The sequence below is a fragment of the Polyergus mexicanus genome, unplaced genomic scaffold, assembly GCF_030449975.1.
Source record: "Polyergus mexicanus isolate NDT 795.1 unplaced genomic scaffold, iyPolMexi1.0 SCAF_1, whole genome shotgun sequence".
Classification (NCBI taxonomy): Eukaryota; Metazoa; Arthropoda; class Insecta; order Hymenoptera; family Formicidae; genus Polyergus; species Polyergus mexicanus.
The window spans coordinates 10647408-10671631 of NW_027223321.1; the positions used below are offsets into that span (position 1 = coordinate 10647408).

A 24224-nucleotide genomic window follows, 5' to 3' on the forward strand; every position below is an offset into this window, starting at 1 on the left:
GACAACATCAATTGTATATGTATAACTCTGCGCATCAATAATTAATAATTTTTATGTTCCCAACAAAAATATTGAGAAAAAAAATTAAATTACGTCTCGTATCGTTTTCAAAATAATTGATTCATTTGAAACGAGCAATTGGCTATTCGCGTCAATTTATTCAGCGGCAAAACACGATCTTTAATTTCGCTTTTCATTAGCTCAACGATTCTTTCAACCGCAATTCTGTTATGCCGGAATTGCTGCGATCGAAACGGATAATATTATCCGCGATACAGCGAATTAACCAGCAAGTCTGTGGAGAAATCTAGCAAAGAAGAGCGACAAAGAGAACGAAATCTCTCGATCGCTTTTAAGCAAATGTGATTTGCACGCATGAAATCGCCAGCTTCAACGAGCGATATAACGCATACAACAACATTTAATATTTAACATTGCCAATTGTACGTTTAAAACGGAAAAAGACACGTAATTGAAACACGTCATCTCGGCTAATCTAAATGCTCGTGCACGTTCGCATATAAGCCTGTAAATATCTATGCTAATCGCTTACTCGCGCTCTTTGCCTTCTTTTTTTTTTATCTCGAGAACCGTTATTATAACTCGCCCGTACGTCACGCTGTTTCGCGATCAGCTGTTAGTTTAAATTTTCTCAAAGCTTCGTGCGTAGCTTCTTGACTTTATTGTAGAGAATTATTCGTAATATACAAAATTATGGAGTCTATTCACAATTGCATAATGTGATTGATAAAAATTTGCCTTCTTCTTTTTTTCTATAACCGTATTATTAACGCATTAAACACTCAATTTTTATTATGGGTGTTACCGAAATCAAACTGCTTGGATAGTGTCTGATTGAGAAAACAGAGTGCGATATGAATACGATGTTTAATATCTCTCATACAATCACATGAATGATTCATTCCATTATATGTACTTCGTGTAACATACTGTTACATCGTTATGGAAACAATATATGTGCAATACGGCACTTGTATCCATATAATACGAGATAATTTGCACGAGTGTACTTTGATTTGTCAGCCAATCGATTTTGCGAGGGAATCAGAGAAAACCTATCTTCTAATGATAAAAATAAATCTTCAAATTTAACAAAAATATAATATGAAAATTAAACAACACGCAGGTTTTTTGAATAACTCCGATTTTACGACGATTGTAATACATAATTCTTCACGATTAACGCAAAAGTGAAAACGATCCTGAATTCACGGGACCGTAACCGGGTTGTGATACACACGTATGTAAAACTTGCGAAATGCGTCCGCTTTTTTTCCTCTTGATGGCGCGATATTCTGAGTAAATGTCATTTTGCGAAGTTGACAGCGTGCACCGAGAACTGTCGAACAAGTATCGGCTATGTGTAAATTGTAAGAAACGTAATGAAGGTTCAACGGCGTTCAATGTCGTCAAAAAAGAGATTATTCTAAATTTGCTCTCTGCACTTTTTGAAGCGTATAAATTTGCTGTAGGCGTATCGATTAATTAAGCTAATAATCATTAAATCTTTTAGTGATAATATCTATAAAACGTTGAAAATTACACTAATCGCGCTTTCAGCTGTAATCAAATTACGCTAAAACAGTGGCCGCGCCAATGCAAGTACGATTGTTCGATAAATTGCGAAATTTCGTTGCATGACTGTTTCTAACCTGTAGTTATTACGTCATTCGTTTATGATCGTTCAGCTGAGTATATTAATTACTATATAATTATAGTTTCGCGCCTTTCCATTTCTGTCTCCTATATAATATCCTACATATAATATATATTTTTTGTATCAATTTTCGAATGCAATTTCCTTATTACAACGAAATTTTTTATTATTATTGCAATTTTACTTTTAAAAAATCTTGTAATATTATTTCTTTCTTTCTATTCATTCTCTGCATTTAATATTGTCTTTCTCTATTCTCTATAATATAATATACCGATGCTATCGCGTCGCTTGATACATATATACATATGTATTTCTGAATTATTAATTTCTCTTTAGCGAATAATTATTCAATGATTTAGTTTAGTCAAATAAAAAACTGATGGAAAACAGAGATAGATGACAGATGACAGATAAAAAACACGATTGGAAAACATAATTTTCCAAACCAGATGTTGATAACATCTGAATTTCCTCTTACTACAATATATACGATCCATCGATCCGAGAGGCGCGGAGAAAGATGCAATTCGGATTGATCGCCGTGACAGGGAGGGAAGTGCAGCGAACAAACTTTCCTTGGTTGTTTCTGTTTCAGATGGCAGGCCGTTGTATCAGAACCGACATGAGTTTTCTGGGTCGGGCCTCTCACTGGCCTACACTAGGATCGCGGGCAAAAGTGACCATTGAAGTCAACCAGCGTGCTGTCGGGTGAATGGACAATCAATTCCGGATCGTACGTATCCTCGCTTTCGTCGAAGGATATCGGAGATCGCGTATTAAATTACGCTCGCTTTATCGATCTTATTCCGATCTTGAAGGCCTCGCCGCGTATTTAACAAACGTATAGGAATTAATTTGATTGCACAAATTTATATAATCTTTCGTATACATTTCGGCTGAATGAGTTAATTGCTCGTGTGAATCTTACCTCTAATTGAACTCCAAAGAGATCTCTCGACCTTCCGGGTCTGGGAGCGTTCAATTCTTGTATCTCGGCTTCTCGTTCAACCAGTCCCATTTCCTCGAGATACCTGTGTACGCAAAAAGATTTGTTAAATTGCATCATGGCTTTGAATGGATTTTTTTTTCTTTGCTAATAACGAAAGATAATATATTTATAAATGAGTGTGGTTAAAAAAATATTACCATATGAGTCATGTACTGTTTGAATAATCAGAACAGTTTCGCAATCATCGCATATAATATCGAAAGTGTAACATAAAACCTTCTGTTAATTAGTAACGCTTCTTCTTTCAATCAAAATAATAATTATGACACGTGAATTATTAATCGCAATGCCAACATTAGAGAAAAATAACAATGTTACAGAAAATGAGTTTAACAGAAATATGCTGTTTTCCTTCTCCCCATGATATATTAAATCCGTTTCTAGTTCCGCTCATGAAACGGAGTATCGTAAAATAATAAGTATCATAAAACATACAAATGATATATATCAAAAATGAAACGAAATCAGATGTTTCATTAGCGAAACTAAAGTGTTCCAACAGAAACGAGGCGAGCTTGATATATCCTGCAGAAGAATATGAATAATTCAATGGAGAAAAACTCACGACTCTTCTAAACACGCTTAAATGTCTGCAAGTATGCCGTGAACACAAATCTAACTTCTATGCGAAAAGATACTAAAGATAATTAAAGCCATCAAGGACGATTGTCATCCTCCTTTTCCCTCTTTCCCATGATTCTTACTGTTGTTTTAATGTAAAGCAGATTCGTGTAATATGAAAAAACTTTTGCTCGTGAATATTCGCGAAACATATTCTTAAACAAATCAACTTGTCGTAAAAAATCCTATAAATTCAAACAGCGGGGAAAAATACATGTAATCTCGTTACATTGAAAAATGTAACGTAATTAAAAACAAGACAGTGCTAGTTCTAGAATAAATACATATGTATTGATTTTACAAGATTTATTATCAAGTTTATTGTTAACCATTATATAATAATAATTTAATCGATTATAGCATAAGATTAAATTAATTAGCATTCGCAAAGTTTGATCTTCTCATCTCCGCCAAGAGTAAGACTCGATTAAAAAGGTTACATACTTCCTTTAATTTCACGCACACGTAGCACTTTCGCGTAAACGCCTCGTTGGCATTTAAAGCAATTATTGTACGATGCGCGGTCATTACCGCGGCGCCGGGAATACCGCGAATATTCACACCGTCGTCAGAGCGTGCGAATCACGAAGTGATTATCGGCGCGATCCAATAAGAAGAAACAATAAGAGCCAGGAGCTACGGACTCGCGAGAAGAACAGGATGCATCTTGGACATGATACTGGCGAATTTTCCCGCAACGTGAATCATATGGTTTAAATAGCGGTAAACACATTGTACAAGGTGTGCCTAAACATATGCGAAAAAAATCGAAGGATACTTCCTGGAGTAATTTCTTGAAGAAAATTTCATATACACCAATGGCATGATTTTTAAGATTCAGGATATTAAAGAGTTAAAGTTTTAAGAAGCAGAACTGTAACCTTGATCCCCAGAACTGAATTCCCTGCATTCTTCTCTCGGGGATCATCTTAAATTCTTAATTTATGCTACTCAAATTGAAAATATTAAAGATCTAAGAAATTGCATTGTTGCGTTATGCAAAATAACCCGTAATACGTCTATTTTTGAACGAATTCACTAATCAATGAAAAGAAGAACAGATTTACGTATTATGGCTGGAGGTAATCATTCCCATAACAAATCCTATAATTATTATTTAATTTAGTTTTTATTAGTCATAATATATTTTTTGAAATCTATCTATTTTTAAAGCTTGAACACTCTGTAAATCGATAACTATAGGATATTGGTGTATATGAAATTTTCGCACATGTTTAGGAACACTCTGTATACATATGTATTGTACATAAATCGCGCGATATTTCCGCTGATAGCGGACAGCATCTTCTTCTTCATTTGAAGAGATGGATTGATGCATCAGTCATGGAGGGAGAAGGCAATACGATCGACTAGTCAGCAGGATGCACCGCAACAATGCATCTGGGTTTATACGCACGAACAATGGTCGATACGGGGCGCGTATGCCCTTGTACCGTTATCTCGTTCACCGCGAAATTATTCACTAATTATCTGTAATTAATCGTAAGACCGCGCGATCGGAAAGCTCTGATAAGTTCCAAGACGGTTTTCCACTCGCGCGGCAATCTATCGTGTTACAACATCGGTTGTTAACGTCGTAACGAGCGCATCGCTGTAATTGCGCCGGACGTAATTGCTTTCTCCGGGTAATTCGTAATTGCATTATTATTATTATCATTACTCTTTTTTCTTCCTCCGAGCGTTTTAATGCGTCGCGCAATTAGGTGCATAATTAGTCGTTAGCGACTACTAAGCTATTCCCGTTCCGCGTCTTATCCTAATAACAAATCCGTCATGTTACTTTGCAAATATATGTGATTTATTTTCGTCATAATTTTATTATATCTCACATATAATTATAAATACATATTGTAGCTTTTGTATCTTCTTTCTGGTAAAATCAAATATCAGAGTCTTCAAAAATGTTCTGATCTGTTTCAGATCTTTTAAATCAGATTTGTTTCAACCTTTAAACATTTTTCTTGAACCCTTGTGTGATTCAAGTAGATTCCAAATGCTATTTTCTCAGAGATTTTCCAAACTCGATCTGGTTTCATTTTGTAGAATATTTATTAGATACTGAACCTAATTTTATTTATTAGAAAGAATTGAAAAATGGCAAAGTGGTGTCATTTTAAAATTATTCCAATTTTGCTGAAATTTATTCATTTCTTCGAAATAAGAAAAATATTATTTATTAATTTTTTAAATTCTATTCAGGCTCAGTATCCCCGAAAAGGTATTCTAAAAACGCGTTTAAAATTTTGCACGTCTATTTGAAAATCGGCGCGCTATCCTATTCAAAGTCTTATATTTCTGTCAATTTTGCAAATTTTTCAATAAAATTAGAAAGATATATATTCTTCAGATATTATACTTTCGAAAAATGTAAAAAAAAATTGATTGTTTTAATTCTCCTAAATAAACTAAATCCTTAATTGATAAGAGAGAGCGAAATTTCTCTCAAATAAAATATAAAACAAGACAAATTCGTTGATTATCAACGGAACAAGCTGTAAAACGATGTATGGGGCTTTCCCGTGGCAAAGGTTCTCCCAGCTACACGCGTGAAGCGGAAGCAGAAGACGACGAAGGAGGCGAGTCAGTTCTAACGGGATCGCGATACGGATCATTAGCGTTGTTTAATCTACGAGCGAGCATTCTAATGCAATGGCGAAGGAGGGAGCGACGATCTCGTACGGCCTGTTGGTAAAATCAGCTGCGTCGCGGGAAGAAATTCTCCTGCTTCGATTTCTGCTCCGACGACGTCTCCCGAGTCATCGTTACGTATATTATGTAATTTCCTTTGCTGTAAAATCGGAGTTTTAGAAAATTACGTCGCGTCTTATCTTCTACTCGTTCAATTTATACATTTAAATGAGAGAACTAACAATTAGTAGTAATTAAGAAAACATTCGAAAAAGATATATAAAGTGCATCTCTTTGCTCGATATTTAACCCAAGTGTCTAATCCAATTGCACGATAGATCGGATCCTCTAATCGATAGGAGAGAATGTTTTTGCAAGAATAATGATAATTAAAGTTCTTCGTTGCTGCGTTAGTATCACGCAGCGTTCCCCAGTGTAAACAATGCTATCGAATGCCACCCCCCTGTCATTGTCATATCCGATGCGAGTGCACCGTCTACCGGACGATAGACAAATAATAAGCAGTAATAACAACGTATGGTGGACGTTAAACGTGCCACCACATTACGACCCTGTATCTAATCGTTACCGGCGATCTTGACGAACCATATCGTTGCATTGCGATTATCATCCCCCTTTTACACTCGCCCTTTTACCCTTGGCCGCATGTAAACGTCGCGCAATCGCTAGATGGACATTAGCTTTCATTTCGTGTAAACCTTCGTGCACGTGTGTATTTGCAGCAAAAAAATAGACGGAATAAAAACAGTCGGTGGAAATTAATCTTATAATAATTATCTTAATCTCTACGTTAAAAAAAGAAACAGGTATTGGATTCATAATTTTAATAAAATATTAAAATTTCTTCTTTCTTATATTTAATTCCAGTAAAATAAATTCTTTTTATTCTATTTTCTAATGTATTCATCTTTTACAACCGACGAACTCATGATGCATACATACATCGCGCATGCCTTTTTATCGTAGCGCGAAAGTTTATCACGAGTTAGATATATGCATTCTAAGAAAAAGCAGGAAGGTTAGTAGTAACAGACAGGAATATTTTCTTGCAATTGCAGGGCCTGCATTAGCGTGCCGATCCGTAGAGCCGGCTTCCAAGAACGCGCGAACGTAGTCCGTTTAGCACGCAAGGCGGTTGATTTTGTTAAAGGAGACTATGCAAATGTACGATGTTCGTAATTCATTTCTCGCATTTATCCGCAAACGGAAGTAAAGCTAGTCTACTTGACCATCGGATAAGAGAAAGATCACGGGGTCACTCGGCTTTAAAAACGGGTCTTTAACGTGTGATCTTTCGCGTGATCTCTATCGTCCAATAGTCAATCGAATGTGCACGATCGCAAACGATTGTCTCGTCAAAAAAAAAAATTGACATCTATTTTTTATTTCCAGAAACGAGAAGGACAAAGAGAGAGGACCATCGCACGGCCAATGTCACCGCTCTGAGAATAACGACATTAACATTACCGGTAGTTTCAAGTAGGTCGCAACTGTCGAGATAAACGAGCGATCGAGACCAGTGACCACTCCTTGACCTAGACGTCTCGGCATTAACCTGATCCGATCTACTCTTCATCCTGATTTTGTCAGGAGCGAGCAATGTCACGAGGACCCGCAACCATAAAAGTTTGGTCTACTCAAGAGATATCGGCGTTATTAATACTTTATCAGTACCGCAGGGAACGGGTATACGTTTTAACTTAACGTATTTATAATGAAATCTCGCTTAGTACACTGTATCACGCAATTGTGTTATAATTACGGAGTGAAAAAGATAAGTAAAAATATCTCCTTTAGATTTTATATCCCTAATACGGTGCATTTTTTAATCAAAATATAATATTCAAATAATTCTCTACGAGCGACTAATGCGGTAAATATAAAATCTCAACATTATTATTCATATTTGTATTTAAATACGTCGTCCATTAATTAAGCATATTTTTTTATATTAATATCTATTAACGACTTAGTTCATCACTCATAAAAATCCTTCGCCCTTTTGCGTGAGATATATTATGTTTAATGCGGATATTAAAAAAAAATAAAATCATTTATATCCTGCGTATGAGTGGTTCATTATCATACTACTGTACTTTGCAAGGAGCGAGAGAGTGAAAAAGAGAAAGGAAAAATGCCGAGATGTGCATTAAACCAACATTACTCAATGGCAAATATTTGTGGGCACGAGATTCTTGTATCTTGGTTATTTGATCTTTGTATACGAATTCCACAACGAGAGAGATGGAAAAATACAATATGAAAAGAGGATGGGGCAAGTATTCTATATACATATTGAGAGAGATTTAAGAGAAAGTTTCGTTAGAATCTAAACCAACCTATGCAAAAAGTGGAATGAAGGATCTGAAATTTAAATTTATGCTAGTCACATGCGGCAACGTTACATAAATTCTGCATATATAAGGCAACTCGAAAAAAGATGTACTTTCTTTTTATGTAAAAAAAAAAAAAAAAACGTAAGTAGCGAGGAAAAGTAAGAGAAGAGTGGAAACAAGGACACAGGAGAATTAATATTAAAATTTGTACTAGAACATGCACGATAATAACAGATGACATGTCGTTTCGCACCGGCCGTGGTATCTTCTGTCATTTAAATGTCAACGAACCCTTATAGCGGCCACAAGCAGCCCCGATCAAATAATGCGAAAGGGTAACCGTTGATAATTCGTTAAAATGCCAACAACACATACCATAATACTCGCTCAAGTAAAAGATAAATGTTATATGCAAAATATTTAATCGTCCATTTAACGATGGATTTTGAAGATTAATAGCGTCGCATTAAACTGACTTTTTTTCCAATTAATATATTTTCCAAAATTATTTTATATACATATACAAAACGTGCGTATACTGTCTTAGATTGACCGAATATTTTAAAATCCATATACATATATTAAATGTGTTTTGTAAAAATTTTTTTTGATGCTTCAGAAAGAGAGAGTATATTATTCGATATTATTTATTTAATATTTGTATTATTTATTATATATATATTTATATAGTTCAATTTTTTTCCAGTAATACACCAAGATGTCTTGATGTATAATGTCTAAATAAATAAATACTTAATAAATATATACTTGGTGTACTAAATAAATACAGTTATTTGCACAAGTCACTTTCGATATTTCTTAGATATATTCTTAGATTGTTTCAACTCTTGCAAGAAATTGCAATTTGATAAACTTAGATATTGCAACATTTATTTTTACGAGAACGAAAACAATGCCCACGTACAATTAAACTTTTTATTGAAGAAAAATCCTATCGATATATTCAAACTATCCTAATCCAGAATAACGCAATATGAGCAACAATTATAAGAGCCAGAAAAGACGAAATCTGCAAGCGCCATCGCATCGTGTCGTAAAGTTCCGCCGCGCAATAAGCGAGCGATAAGTCTTCGTCCTTCTATATATCTTACTTTTTCCACTTTGGTGTCTGCACGCCTCTTCGATCGTATAAGGACCGTACGTGTACACTTGTGTGTTTGTGTGTGCGAGCAAAGTAAACCCGCTTTATATGCGTTTACACTGGACGCGGTATCGACACCTCGTAAACCAAGAGGAAGTCGTACCTCACGGCCGCACACATGCCTTAATAAAACGAGCATATTTCGTCGTTGTCACCGCTCGCCTGTCGTATGTTCTGTACGGACATGAAGAAATATCGATCGACGGTATTGTATGTATTTCGCAGGAGCGAGTTTGCGCGCGAAAACATCCTTAGCGATATGGAATAATATTCGTTATAGACAACCGGCGCGAGTAACATAGAATTGATAATAATAATATTTATACTACACTTTACACTATACGCACGACGATATTAATAATATTACGACGATAGCTTAAACAATAATGTTGCAATACTAGCGATTACCATTCTCATTATACATAAACGCATCGTCTAATTATTTTAAGTTCCAATTCGAGGAACTTGGATATCTTTCATGAACTTAATTATATGTTGAGCAATTATTTATTTATTTGATAAAAAAAGATGCGTATAATTCATGATATAAGATCTAAGAGTATAAGAGAGAAGAAACTTTTTTTCACACACATAAATTAGAAAAAATAAACAGCGGTCACTTTAACATCCTACAAGAGAAAATAATATCGACACCTCGTAAATAAGAGTGTCTCGTCTTATTGTCGCATGAATTGTGTAATAAAACGACTGGAGATGCGCTGTTATCGCTGTGTGTCTTTTCCGAGACATGAGCTTTTAGCGCAAAGAATACATAGAAAACACGTATAATACAAACGACATGCATGCGTTTAAATAACGGACACCTCACCTAACCACGCTGTCATAATGTGACAGCGAGAATGGAAAATTATGTCTTTGCCAGCAGCACGTGGTTTCTCTTCGGCAAAGAGCGCGAAAGGATCGAAAGACCGTGAGAGTGTCAAGAATAAGAGAGAAACAGGATAAGAGAGGTCAATGATCTCCTTGAGAAAAACTTTGCGACCTTGTCCGAATAAATATCGATTCGCGCCAAATTACTATAATATCAAGTCAGATCGAATCATTATTTCAACAGATTCTACATACACAAAGTAAAACTGACGTTATATAAAAGATCTAATCAATAGTTAAAGAAGCAAAATGGATGTTAATGTTCCATTAGTATTTTAGACTAATTAAATTTCATCAACTTAATTAATTGAATGACTTGGCATAATAATATACTATAAATATACTATAATATAAGGAAACTTAATGAGAGCAATTGAAAGAAAAAAAAAAAACTATTAATCATTAACAAGATGCATTCTCTTTTATCTAAAACCTTTAAATTTATTAATACATATCTTTTTCATGTTTTCAACGATTAACAAGCAAGGATGAAATGAGGAATGACTCGTAATCGTTTGTGCGTCGCAGGATTATATGCGCTAATGGTGATTTAAAAATTAATAATGTGTACGCAAGTGTGCGAAGTGAATTTTGATTAATTTTCATCCGCTGAGTACTAAAGTCTCAAGTTTCACCTCACAATATTCATCTTCTTGCACCTCCGTCGTCCTACCCGTGAAGTTTCTAAGTCTGCACGGCCAACATGGCGCAAAGCGTAGGAAGGAAGTTTTCTATCGATCCGTGCCGGTATTTTGAGGTCAGGGCGCTGCGCCAGCACTGCGGCTACCAGCCACCAAAGCAAGCTCCGTCGACGACGTCCATGTCTTCACCGTGCTAGACTCGGCGTACTTCGACTGCCGATTCGATTTCGACGCACGATCGAAAATCTAGAGCTTTAGTATACTTCTGCGTATTTAATGAAAACGATATAAAATTCAACGACCATCGTGTGATTGATCGTATACTGAAGAGACAAGCCATGCAGTTGTTGTTCGTTCTCATGACTTGTCTGAAGAAGTCGTAAAAAGATTATAAGTATCAAAAATAAAAATCTTGGATGAAGCAGGAAGGAAGATGTTTTTATAAATAACATTTTATTCACTTGTGTATGTTTAAAAAATATGTGCATGTTTAAAAAATACGGAAAAGAGGAAATCTTATTTTAATAATCTTTTAAATCGCTCTAATATATTAAATATATATGCATATAGAAAATTATAAATGTATATTTTTTTTATAATAATATTATTGGTTGTGCGCGATGTTTTTTTAAAACATCTTTTCTTCAACTATTTAATATTTTCTCGATATTACATAAATATATATGTATGGAATAATTTTGGGAAGTGACGGATATCGTACCGGCCATTGAATTAAACCGCAAGAGTCTTTTGTAAGCGCGAGAATCACGACGTTGTATCGCGTGACTTTTAAAATAAACCGCTGCAAAAAAATTGTCGATTGGTCAGGCATAATTTCGCAAATCTCCTTCGACCGCATTGCAGATGGAGTTTTCTTTCATCGTCTATAGTAACAACAGATTTATCCCTTTTTTGCCAAATTGCAATTGAATGGGTATATAAATTATTTTTAAAAAGGGGGGAAGTTATTTTTTGACATTTATATACATATCTGCCTAATTGATTCATGATGCTAATATTATATTATGTCTGCAAAAAAACAGCAAAGAAATTTTTTACCAACAACAGACAATGTACATTGTGAGGGATTTTCTAAAATGAAAGAGTGAACAATACTATCTTTCAATAAATACTTAAACTTATATATTTGCGATAACAAGCATGTTTTCAATGACAACACACGTCTTGCATATTTATAAACATTAAAAATAAAGAATGCAGAGAGAGATATGTGCTTGTTGGATTAATTTATCGATTTAATTATAATAGTTATCTTATTAATATAGTTATTGAAGGCGCGTAATCAATATGCCAAGATGAAAGATGATTTATTGCGTGACAATCTGCAAACTTCTAAAGTCCGATTCGAGATGCAAATTCTATACTTGCTTTTATTATTTTTTACGACTTGACCGCATTGCGAACAAATAAATTCGATCGTACGTTTCTTTTCCTGGAAATATAACAAAGACCGTAACCGCGTTAATTTCACTTCATAGGAAAAGCAAAAAAGCAGTGTATTTCGATCGTCAATGAAGATATGGCTACATCGATAAATTGAAAAATGTCCGCATTCCAACAAAATTGTAAACATAACATTATACAAGACGTTATACATTATACATTGCGATAGTTCATGATAATTAGTAATTGAAAGAAAGATTAATAGTTCCGGGATATTATGAAGCGTAAGTTGCAATTTACTACTGGTGCTGCTCTGGTAGTCGCGATAAAGGGATACTTCGTTGAAAAACTCATGAAACTGAATTCACAGACATTTGAAACATCAATTATAGTGGCAATTACAAAAGATCGCGATCTTATAGTACAATAAATACATATTTCCTCATTAAAAGAGAAAACAAAATGAAAATTGTGCAAATTAGAAACTTGCACATTGCTTCCTTATCATCTTATTTTGCTCACAAAGCTTAAGCTCCTTAAAGCAAGCGAGTTTTTCAATTCTGGCTTCCTTATAGAGAAAGATATCTAAAAATTTGCAAAAGTTGGAGCGTGTACGAACATTTCTCAAAAAATTCAAAACTTTATAAAAAATAAACCCATTCACCGATCCTCAACAAATTCAATACCATTCTTTAATGATACTTTATTCATGTAAAAAAATTTAACCCAATATCTAAAAATTTGCAAAAGTTAGAGAAGTTGTACAATGTACATTCCGTACATATATACATACATACAGACAATTTAAAAAAATATGATTTTTCAACGATTTGGAATATTCTAAACACATTGGCATAGAAAACTGAAAACAAAATTTTATCACAAAAACAAAACTTCCTCTATAAGGAAGTAATAGATTTTAATATATATATATATATAGTTTTAATAGAAAACGTAAAGTTTACTCGTATACATATATATGGAGAATTGAAACAATGCCTCGCTGAATAAAAGAGCTTTCGCGCTGGTTATTGCCATCATTTGCCCCTTTAGGGTAGAGGTAAATGAGCGTCGCGTATCGATCTCTTCGTCATTAAGCCCTTTTCCTCGCTGGTAGAAATGCATCCATAAGTCAACAAGAAGATTATTCGATCTTAGAAACATTTCTAATTTCGCTAGAACAACGTAGTGGAAAATTCGTCGAAGTACAAAGTCAACTATAATATGGTAACTGGTTCCATCCTTTTGTCGATCCTCTTTTTACTTCTTCTCGCTATCTTATTCTTTCCGCGTATGATAATAAAATAATTTATCCGAATCAAGTTTTATCATTTCCAAACATTATCTTTATATTAGATAATTTTTTAAATATTTTATTTTGCATTGTATTATTTACGCTCTCATTATCTTAAAATCTTACATAATTAAGGAAACAATCAATTCTTTAAATTCACAAAATTGGCCTAAATTAAATAATATTCCTATATTATTTTTCTTTTATTAAGTTTACGAAAAAGAAATTTTAAATAAATTTATTAAGTATATAAGCACATAAGATATTATACACATACACACAACAAGCAGTTCAATGAAAGATATAAATAGTCAGACATTTTGTATATCTCCTTGTTAGTTTTGCTAAGCTTAGTGGGGGCACTTTACTCGTTAGAAGTGCAATTTTTCCAATTTAATGGACATTTTACCAGCACCAGGCAGAGAGATAGCTCTCTTAATATCTATCTTACAAGTAACCTCGTCTCGAAACGGCTTGGCGCTTATAGTCGATCAGAAGATACTAGATGGTTCACGTACGTAGACCAGCGCCCTATTCGAATGCCCGACATGAATGTCCACGTGTAGCGCATACGTAGAAAAAGTTACGTGGGACATACGTGGACATGAATGACCGTACGACATATGGCGCCTATGCGGTATACATATTTTCACCTCGTCCCTACTTTCCTTGCGACCAAAATGATCAAGCCTCCCCTAGTTTTTACTTCCTCTACGCGTAACATTCACGATCGGAGAATTGTTATTCAGAACGCAACTAATATTGAAAGTGCCATTAATGCAAGAAACGAATTGAAACTCGCTATAGCATTGTAAGAAAAAAGATGCAAGATGTAAGAGGATAAAATTATTTAAAATTTTGCTAAACTTTATGGAAACTAATTTATAATAATTTTTAATAAATTTTTTTAATTCTGTGCTATGGAAGATTTAATTAAGTTGAAAAAATATATTTTCTATTCTTCTGATTGTGTGTGTGTTCCGAAGCAAAAGTGAAAATATTTTTTATAATTCTCCTTTTTATTTTCATCAATTCTATTTCTTTCTTCAATATCAATTTCTGGATATTGATAAAAGCACAGTAATAGATTATAACAATGTCGTATTATCATAAGTACTGTCGAGACCGTGCAACGATTAGAGCGAAATGCATTCGCGAATACAGCTTGAAACAACGAGTTTCAACAGTTTTCTTGAGATATGAAAACGAAATTACTGATAAAAATCGTCGGCTCGTCGTCGGAAAAGCACCGGCACGCTTAATAATATTCTCGTGACCCGAGACTGGTTAGTCGGGAACCTCCGGTCTGTTTATCGATCCGTGAACCGAGTCACGCCAACCAACCCTCCGCGCCTCAAAGTAACGCTAATTCAAATCTCTTTTCCTTTCAGGGAAACCGTGGAGACCAAGCATCCGGGTTCTTTTCCAATATTTCCTAAAGGATAAAAAAGAATCGTCAAGTATATATTATAATTTGACATCCATTGCTATTTCCTTCAGTGCCGACATATCTTCCACAATGTCGGATAACAATACGAAATCTAGAGAACTTATATAAAGCATTATTGCCACGTGAACTTCTTCCAACGATCGTATGTCGGGTGCCCTTCCAATTCATGAAAAAGGACATCCCGCGGTGCCTCCACTCACGCGCCACCACTCACGAGAATCCGGCTGAACCCCTCGTTCGAGGGGTTGTAAACCGCGAGGGGGGCCCTCGCGGAGGTGGGTCACGCAAAGAATGGGCGGAGATTCCAAAAATAGGACCATTACCGATAAGACCTAACCGAGGCGCGCCGCCGTAGGTAGGTAGGTATTGTATATTGCGCGAGTTGGCCGGTGATGGCAGGTGATAAAGCGAGGGAAATGGGGTGAGTTAAGGGTGGAGGTAGGACGAGAAGGTGATGATGGCGTTGGTGAAGTCGGCGGAGTCGGCGAAGGTGGTCGTTCGCCAATGATGGTAGTGGTGTTTGTCGGGCGAGGCCCCGTGACACTCTCCGCGAGGAAGGGAGAGATGGTACGGTGAATGAAATAAAAGGGTAAGGTTATTGGTCCGATATATTGCGTCCTGTCCACACCTCGGCTCTTCTCGTTTCAGAGACTTAATTGGATAACCGATCGGACGATTTTGCGACTGACATCTCTAAGCGTTAAGCTTTATATCGCTGAAATAACATTTGCATAATTAAGAGCCTGCGCGTATTAATTTTATTTAACTTATCAATTTATGTCTCTTTTATCGATCAGTAGCCTAGTAGCAAAATTTATAAAACATTGAAAAGACAAATACTGATCATTATGTATAAAGATCTGATATCAGAGAATCGAAAATTTATGCGACAGCGATTTTTTTCAAGGACGAAGAAAGAAGTAGGCGTTATAAGAACGCCCGAAACATAAAAATTTCTAATGGACGTCCAGGGATAGAGAAAAAGTATAAGGGAAAAAAAGGCGCAGGAAAGGCTTGAGTGGCGTTCTACGACAGAATCGCGTGACTACTCACGGATCAATAGTTTACTCGTATACGTAGGAACAGGAGTTAGCTTCTACAGCGGTTGGTTTAGGCGGTGGTTTCTACCACCGAGAGGCCGGGAACGAAACGAGAGCGTTGAACAGATTCTTAGGAAACTTCGTGTCTAAAGTGTCTTCCGTATCGATTATTTTGATTATAGTCCACGATATGTTAATAATAATCATGATTCAACTTTGGTTACAAAATAAGCTTTAAGATCTGAGTTGCGATCCCCTTCCTAGATCCCGCCTATAATATCGAGGGCCGAAGGCCAGAAAAACTTATAACACACGTGCGTGCGTTACTCTGATTATAAACCAGAAAATTTTAAATTTTATTGTGTTAAAAGATTTTCAATAAAATTGTAATAAAGAAAATTATATATCTTCTCGTTATTATGTAATTTATCGCTGTAAATCGAATTTATGAAATTTGTCAATAATTTATTCATAATTAAATCACAATTAAAAGATCCAACATAAAAACTTTTAATTAAAATTAAATGTAGCTTCTTAAAAAATTGAAGGTATAGAGCATCTATCTTACATAATATAAATATAGAACATATAATTGATAAATAAAGATGAAGTATAATACTAACGTGATGAAACCAATCTAACAAACCAGATGAAAGATTAGGCGCGACTTTTATTGCAATATATCTCCTGAAACTTTCTTAACCTTCTGTCATAAAGACAAAATAAACGAGGCAGTAGAGCCGGATTTGGTTCCCAGGAATGTTTTGAACAACGCCTTGTACATCTGTATATATTAAATGGATCGATTCATCATCCTAGCGTTTGTGTTAATTTTTTTTAAATTTGTTAGTAGTGGAAGAATTATGTGGCAATAATGTGGCAGGGGTATTCTTTCCGAGCAATGTCCGGCGCCACTACGACTTACCGCCCCTTTATCGTCAACTTGTCCTAGATTACAAATTAACGTTGACCGGGGAAACTAACGTAGATCAATCGTCTTTCCGTTAGTAACGTATGCGATTCTATGCCACATATATAGTTTCGTAGGAAGAAAAAAATTTTAATTGACGAAGACATGCTCTAATTATATTTTGAAATCATTAAACCCTTGATATATCATAGATTTATTATATATCAATACACGCAAAATATTAAACATGAATAATTTACTATTATATATTCTCATTTATTTTGAAAATATTTCTCATATATTTTCTTGCTAGAGAAAATATTTCATACAAGATGGTATTATTAATTTATCGAAAAATGTGGAATAAAAGTCATTGTCGCGACACGATAGAAAAGGGTGAAAATGTTTCTTCTGCCAAAATGGATTACAATGATAAAATAAACATTATTATATCGCACTATGTATAACATAAACGCATAGATTATACATGTATGCAACAAAGAGAGATAGACGAGCGTAATAACACGGCCTATCCACCGGCAGTATATAATAGTAGGCTGTATCGATCGAACAAAATGTTCCTGGAAACACGATAAGCTCTTTTTACTCATCCGTTTATTGGACGGGTGGCGTGCGTACGAGCTTGTAAGCTCTCCGACACTTTGGTTTTATCCTTCTTCTTTTCATTAATATCTAGAGATTTTGTAATATGTCGTGTTTACGTCACGCATCGTGAGGCTAATGTAAATTATATTCTCGTAATTAATTTAAAAACTTATTTCGCTGCATTAATTATGACGCTCGACAAAATGTATTTAACGATAGCAAGACAATATTCTCCGTTGAATTCTTCTATTAAATTCCAAAATGACTTTTCCTCAAAAGAAATCTTATCAGATCTTTTTCACAATGTTATTTTTTATTATAATTATATACATCTCCTGTTAATTTATTTTTGTATAATTAAATAAACTGGTAAAAAAAAATTTTTTACCTATGACATTTTCCAGATATATGTCGCGCTGTATTTATAATAAGAACATTTCTGATTATTAATTATTATATATGATCATCTCATTGAAATCAAAAATATTGTTGAAAATAATATTTTGTCGTCACCCGGCGTGATTAACTTCGTCATTGATTTCCGTTGTATCGAGTATAAAATAAATTGCCACGCTCTGCGCCTTGTATCGAATATCCGTATACGTGTACGGGCTGTATATATATTACCATCCAGATTACGCCTGTGTACGCAATGATTGATGGACTTTTTCGTGACGTTTTCTTGGCAAAGGCATATCGATTCGTAGGCCGACCCCTCGCTCGCGCGCTGCTATCCCTCATGCATTTATTCGCATGTATTAAGGCGGCCATGTATGCGTGAAAATAAGCCCATTTATAACCAAATATTAATCGCGTGTGATGTGTGTTTTATTTCTGGCTATTAATCATTTTTCGCATACAAATAAGTGAAATAAAACATAAGCATTGTCTTTACATGTGCTACATTGTATACGTTATATTACTAGTTAGAATGTTTATGTTAACGTTATTATAAATGTGTGTTTTTTTTCTCTATAAATGTAAATATTTTTTTAATAATTTGTAATTTAAAATATTAATTTAAGTCAATATTTTTTAATTAAAATTTGCTAAAAGTTTATTTTTTTCGGCGATTTAATTTTGACATTAAACATCTTTTTTAACGAGAAAATTTCATATATGAAAATTTTGTTAAATTATAAAGTTTGTTAAATTTTGTTAAATTAAAAAAATTATAATTAAAAAGAGAATGAAATTCTCTTATTTATTTCCATCTCTGGTATTCACAAGCCAAGAAAAAAATGTCTGACGTATCTTATATGATATTATGCATAGAAAAAAAAAATACAGAATTTTTCTCTCCCTCTTTCCGTGATTCTCTCGTATTATGTGATATTAGTTTTAATCGCAGCTTTAACAAACGCAACTCAGCATAGGATAGCAAAATCACGATTTATCAAAGTGCACGCACGCATAAGACGCACGCGGTTTAATACGAATAAAACAAGAAGAGAAAGGAATAGTTGCGCGAATGGAAGAGGGGAGATGAAAGAGAATGGACAACGACAGAGGAGGAGAAACCTTCCGGAAGCACGGCCGCGTGCGCGCTTACTTCATTCAGATCTCGCTTCGCCCTCTTATAGTTCTTCTTTCTCGCGAATCGTCTTTTTTTCATAGAATCTTACAATTGTTGCTATTCAACGATTTCTTCGTACGCTTTATAATACTTCGTGTAATTTCTCTTCGTACATTTTCATCATCCTCTTACATTAGAGGAGAACCTCTCTCTTTCTCGCATCTCTCCAGTACCATACACTCGTGCATTTCCCTCGCTTCCGTCATTCGCTCGGACGAACAATGGAACGGCGATATCGTAATGCACGCCAGAGGATGATTAATAATTCCGCGGACGGGTTAGCGGCTACGCCGAGCACGACATCCGAAACATTTCCTGCGACGGCGCTTGCGATTACGCTCGTCGAACTATACGTAATATACGTCTCCTTCGTGCAATTCCGAGCTCTTTCGTGATTCGAGCCGGCGAATCGGTCAGAGACATGCATCTTTTAATTCGTGATATCGATCCTTGGATTCGTGCTCACCTTTGCAAACAAAAATCTTACTGCATTTTTTTCTCGCTTCAGAGAAATAAAATTTAAAAAAAAAGAATAAAATTTCCGAAAACCTTTTTACGATAAAACCAAAAATATATGCGTTTGATAACAAAACGCAATTCAGGTTTAATCATACATTTTAAGACTTTAACATTGCAAAGAATATACATTTTGATATTTTACACGAGTCAAGCAGCTGATTTATGATTTAGTTGCACTTGGCAACAACATCAACCGTCGTTAAATTCTATCTTTATTATCTAACGTAACTCGAGCAATTTGCGGCATATAATTATAATAATTACGTATAATTGCGATTGAAGTATGTTGGTTTTACAAATGGATATACTTCAAGCGGTCGGTCACGCCTCGGATAAGCGGAATCGTAAATTTACGGTTGGAATACAACTGGGCGGAAACGGCGCAAGCATCAGGTGCGAATGGACCCACCTGCTCCACGTGACTCGACCCCTCGTTTTATATCCATCTCGTTCTTCGCGCCCTTGCTATAGCAAGTAAATATAATCTTTCCACTTTCGCATTTACAACAAATATTCAGTATCATAAGGAAAATAATTTAAAACCACGCTGGATGTAATCACGTTCCCATTAATGTAAAAAGATACGTTATGTCGAGCTAATCGAACTTTCGCGTACGATCTCAAGAACTTTGATAAATTTACGCGCGATAAATTACAGCGCAAAACACATCTAACGAAAACTCTCGGTGAACATAAACGCCTGTCGCAATACTTTTCGTAATATTTCACAATATTATTCTGCTTTTTTCACTTTCTACTAATCTGGAAACAAATTGGGATACACAGATTTAGAATTTTTTTAAGTTAAAAATTGAGAGATACATATATTCCTGCAATGATTAAATTGAACACATATCGCAGGTATTAAATTCGCGTTCAATCCTCTCGATGGTATCATATAGATCTCATCAGCCACACCGGCATCGGTGCTAATCCGTCAATTAACATTAATCTTCGCAACGTTCCATCTTCCATTGCCATCTAATATAATATCATTACTGTCACAAACGCGTGTTTTCAAAACAAAGTTCGCTATAGTTTGAGAAATAGAATTAAAGTGTGATGCGGCAGATGTATGATATTAAAAACAATATTTGCGCAGAAAAAAACAATCTCTTCTTTATACTGTAAAAAACAAAACAAGGGGCGCGTTAGATGAGCTAAAAAACAATGACGCCTTTGATTTTTATCCCGCTAGCAAAAAAAAAAAATCGAATAAATAACATTACCACAATAGCTTCGAGCAGATATATCGATGTCAGAACGTAAAACTACGAAATAAGAAGAAAAAGAGAAAATTGTGGGAATTCAAGACTTCATTTGCACCTTTAAGTATCTGTAACATATGTAAATGAGAAATAAAACGAATACATCCCCGACTATATAAAATCTCATATTAATTAATTCGTCTCTCTCTCTATCTACTATATTTGTGTGTAATAATAAATAAAAAAATGTAAATGTCCAATTATATTCTATATAATTTAATTTACTATAATATTAAAATCTTAAAATATCTCGGTGAGCCTCAACGTTAATTTCTGACTACGTCACTGCAATAGCGATTAGTTCGAATCTTTGAATAGGCATTGTTCCACTACACCCCCGCCATTTGCTGTATCTCTCACTCGTTGTCATTCTTCTCTCGTTTGCTCGTCGATTCAAATTACCTCCGCTGTAACACCGATTCTACCTACTGACGTCATTTCCCATTTCCGGATACCGCCTATCCGAGGTCGTATAGCATTAATGCGATCACTTTGGAACCAATAAAATCGATCGCTGTCAATTGCTAACGCATTCCTTTCTATAATTTTTCATATAGAAATTCTTATTCTTCTCTTATACTTATAGTTATAAACATGAAATTATATATTATGTAATTAATATAACAAAGTGTATTTAATTAATTAATAGATAGCATATTTAATCAATTAAGAGTTGTGTGAATATGTATATGTGTGTAAGATGAAATTTATTTTAATTAAAGATTATAATAGAAATATATAGTTGCTGCTACTTATTAATAATTTATAATCTTTCTCAACGTCTAAAAGTTTGCTTTCCAATTTAATACGTTTTCTTTATATTATATTAGTAATAAAAACATGGAAAAATATTGGCGGTTCTTGTGGAATCTTCGAATAACGATTTGGAACGAGCGAACTGATAGCTCAGCGAATCGCATGCGAACTATCCCGGAAAAGTGGCGACCGCGGCCTTTCCGACGCGATTAATCGCCACTTTTCTTACCTCAGGTAATGCCTGAGACAATCTGATTTCGCGCGTGCACGCACGCACGCACGCACGCACGCACGCACGCGGGTCGCGGGTCGCGCACGCAGGTGTGCGCGTCGATAGTGTTGGTAGCGATGGGTGCACGCGGACGCGTGCACGTGTGCACGGCCGGACTACCGTGATCCATAATGACAGCCGGATGATGGTGGTGGTGGTGGTGGGTCTTGTGTACACGTGGGGCTGGCATGGCAACGGGGTCGATAAATACCCCGGCACGGCAGCGACTTCCGATTTCATCGTCGGCGCTGCCCCGGCTTCGTCGTAACGCGCGCCGGCATTTCATCCGCGTGCCCTGTAATTCGGTCCCCAACTTGGCATTAACGCCCCCACGTTTCTTCGCAACACTCCGACTTCGCCCCCCTTTGCTCTCCTCTTTACCTCTCCGCCCTCCCGTACCCCGACATCATCGCGTTATTTCGAAACCATGGCAATCCGCGTCGTCGTTATCAAACCACCTCGTCGACGTCGACGAGCTTGCGCGATCTTCTTCTTGGTCTAATAACGCTCGCGCGCCGCTCCTGCGTTGCTCGTAAGTGATGGATCGATTGTCATCGAGGACTCCTTACGGGGAAATCTCGCGTAATACATCGTATCATCGTTGCATTCCACCGTTATGGCTTCCTGGCGAACGAAACATATCTTCAATTTAAGCATCTTGTTTTTTTTCATGATAATGATTACGAGAAGAAACCTATTATTGACAGTCAGATCATTGCATAACACTAGTGTATATTGTTTGAAATATCATCGTAATTTGACGCAGGAGATATGTTTACCTGAAAAACTACGTCATCATATCTGTGAACCTATGACCTATGACGTGTGCGATTTCTTTTCCGGATCGATATGTCGCTAAAAGTTAAAACACGCTCTAATTTTTACTGACGAAACTATACTTTTCATTTAAAAAATATAACAAATCGCTCAAATCCCTCTCTACTTTATTTATCGTATCATTTTCTTGCAAGTTTGCTCGGGATGAGCAAAGGCTCCGAAAAAGAAGCGCCAGTATTGCCCGCTACAACAAGCCCCGCATTTACAACCTGTCGCGATAGGCTCCTTATCTACGACAGGTGCACCTCCCTGAGAAAATGTGGGCGCCGATGCGCACCACGAAACTGCATGCAACGCTACGATAAACCGTCCCTTTTTCCTTTTAATCGGACACCGTGTACATTTCTGTCCGTGCTAAGCGACCCGTGCGGGCAACATCCGATACCTCGACCTCGATAATTTTAATCCCACACACGGCGTTCTAAGGACAAAATCGGAGGGATATCGCAATTTTGTATGACGTCATAGCGACAACAAATTTAAAAGACAAACTGCTCGATAAATCTCAAACCAGCTGATTTGTATTTTGATCGACTTTAACCGCAAAATTATGCCAATACAATGATTTTGCAAACTTTCAATCGAGTATCACGAAATTTTGATCGAATCTTAAATATGATGTTTTAAAGCGATACAAGTTTTTTGATTTTTATAAGTGCCTAAATAATTTTTATTGTATTTATATAATATCTATACAAATTCCGTTTTTTTTTTTTTAATGGATGGGAAATATCCTGGTAAATCGAGGACACGTGAAGAAGTATACAATTCATACATAAAAAGATTTCATATCATTTTATTTTATTATTTACTTTGCATTTCTGCAACATCGCAAAAGGGGAATAAAATACAATCGTTTGATCTTCCCCGCAGATTATATCGGCGCTTTATTGCAAAAAGCATTTGTTCATGATGTTGTTATCGTTGCTATGTATCGTTTTACGACAGTTCTATTTTAACGCTCTGCAATCGATACAATCACACAGACCAAACATCTTGATACAATTCTCTGCTACGATAAGATTACCGCAAAATTATATAAAACTAATTCTTGGCGCTCTACAGTCAAAACTACGATTCTTTGTGAATTAATGACCCTCAATAGCTACAGAACAAAAATTAATTCTCGACTCGTGAAATCGATTCGATCCTCCGCTTCGAGAATCCCTAGAAACAATAGCGATCGAAATAGCAACATCGGAACACCGGAGTCGCGTTTAATCCGAATCGTCGATAATCTGCTTCCTCAGAAAAACGCTTCGCTATTGTCGAGCAATTTATT

General features: G+C 35.6%; 1 protein-coding gene across 2 annotated transcripts in view; it reads right to left on the reverse strand.

The window, feature by feature from the left end:
* Positions 1-24224, reverse strand: part of LOC138934309 (uncharacterized) — a 50980-nt gene that overhangs the window by 15272 nt on the left and 11484 nt on the right. For both annotated transcript variants that reach the window (XM_070297940.1, XM_070297935.1), the window contains exon 2: positions 2610-2712. In XM_070297940.1, coding sequence (XP_070154041.1) covers positions 2610-2712 — 103 coding nt within the window. The remainder of the gene's footprint in view (positions 1-2609; positions 2713-24224) is intronic.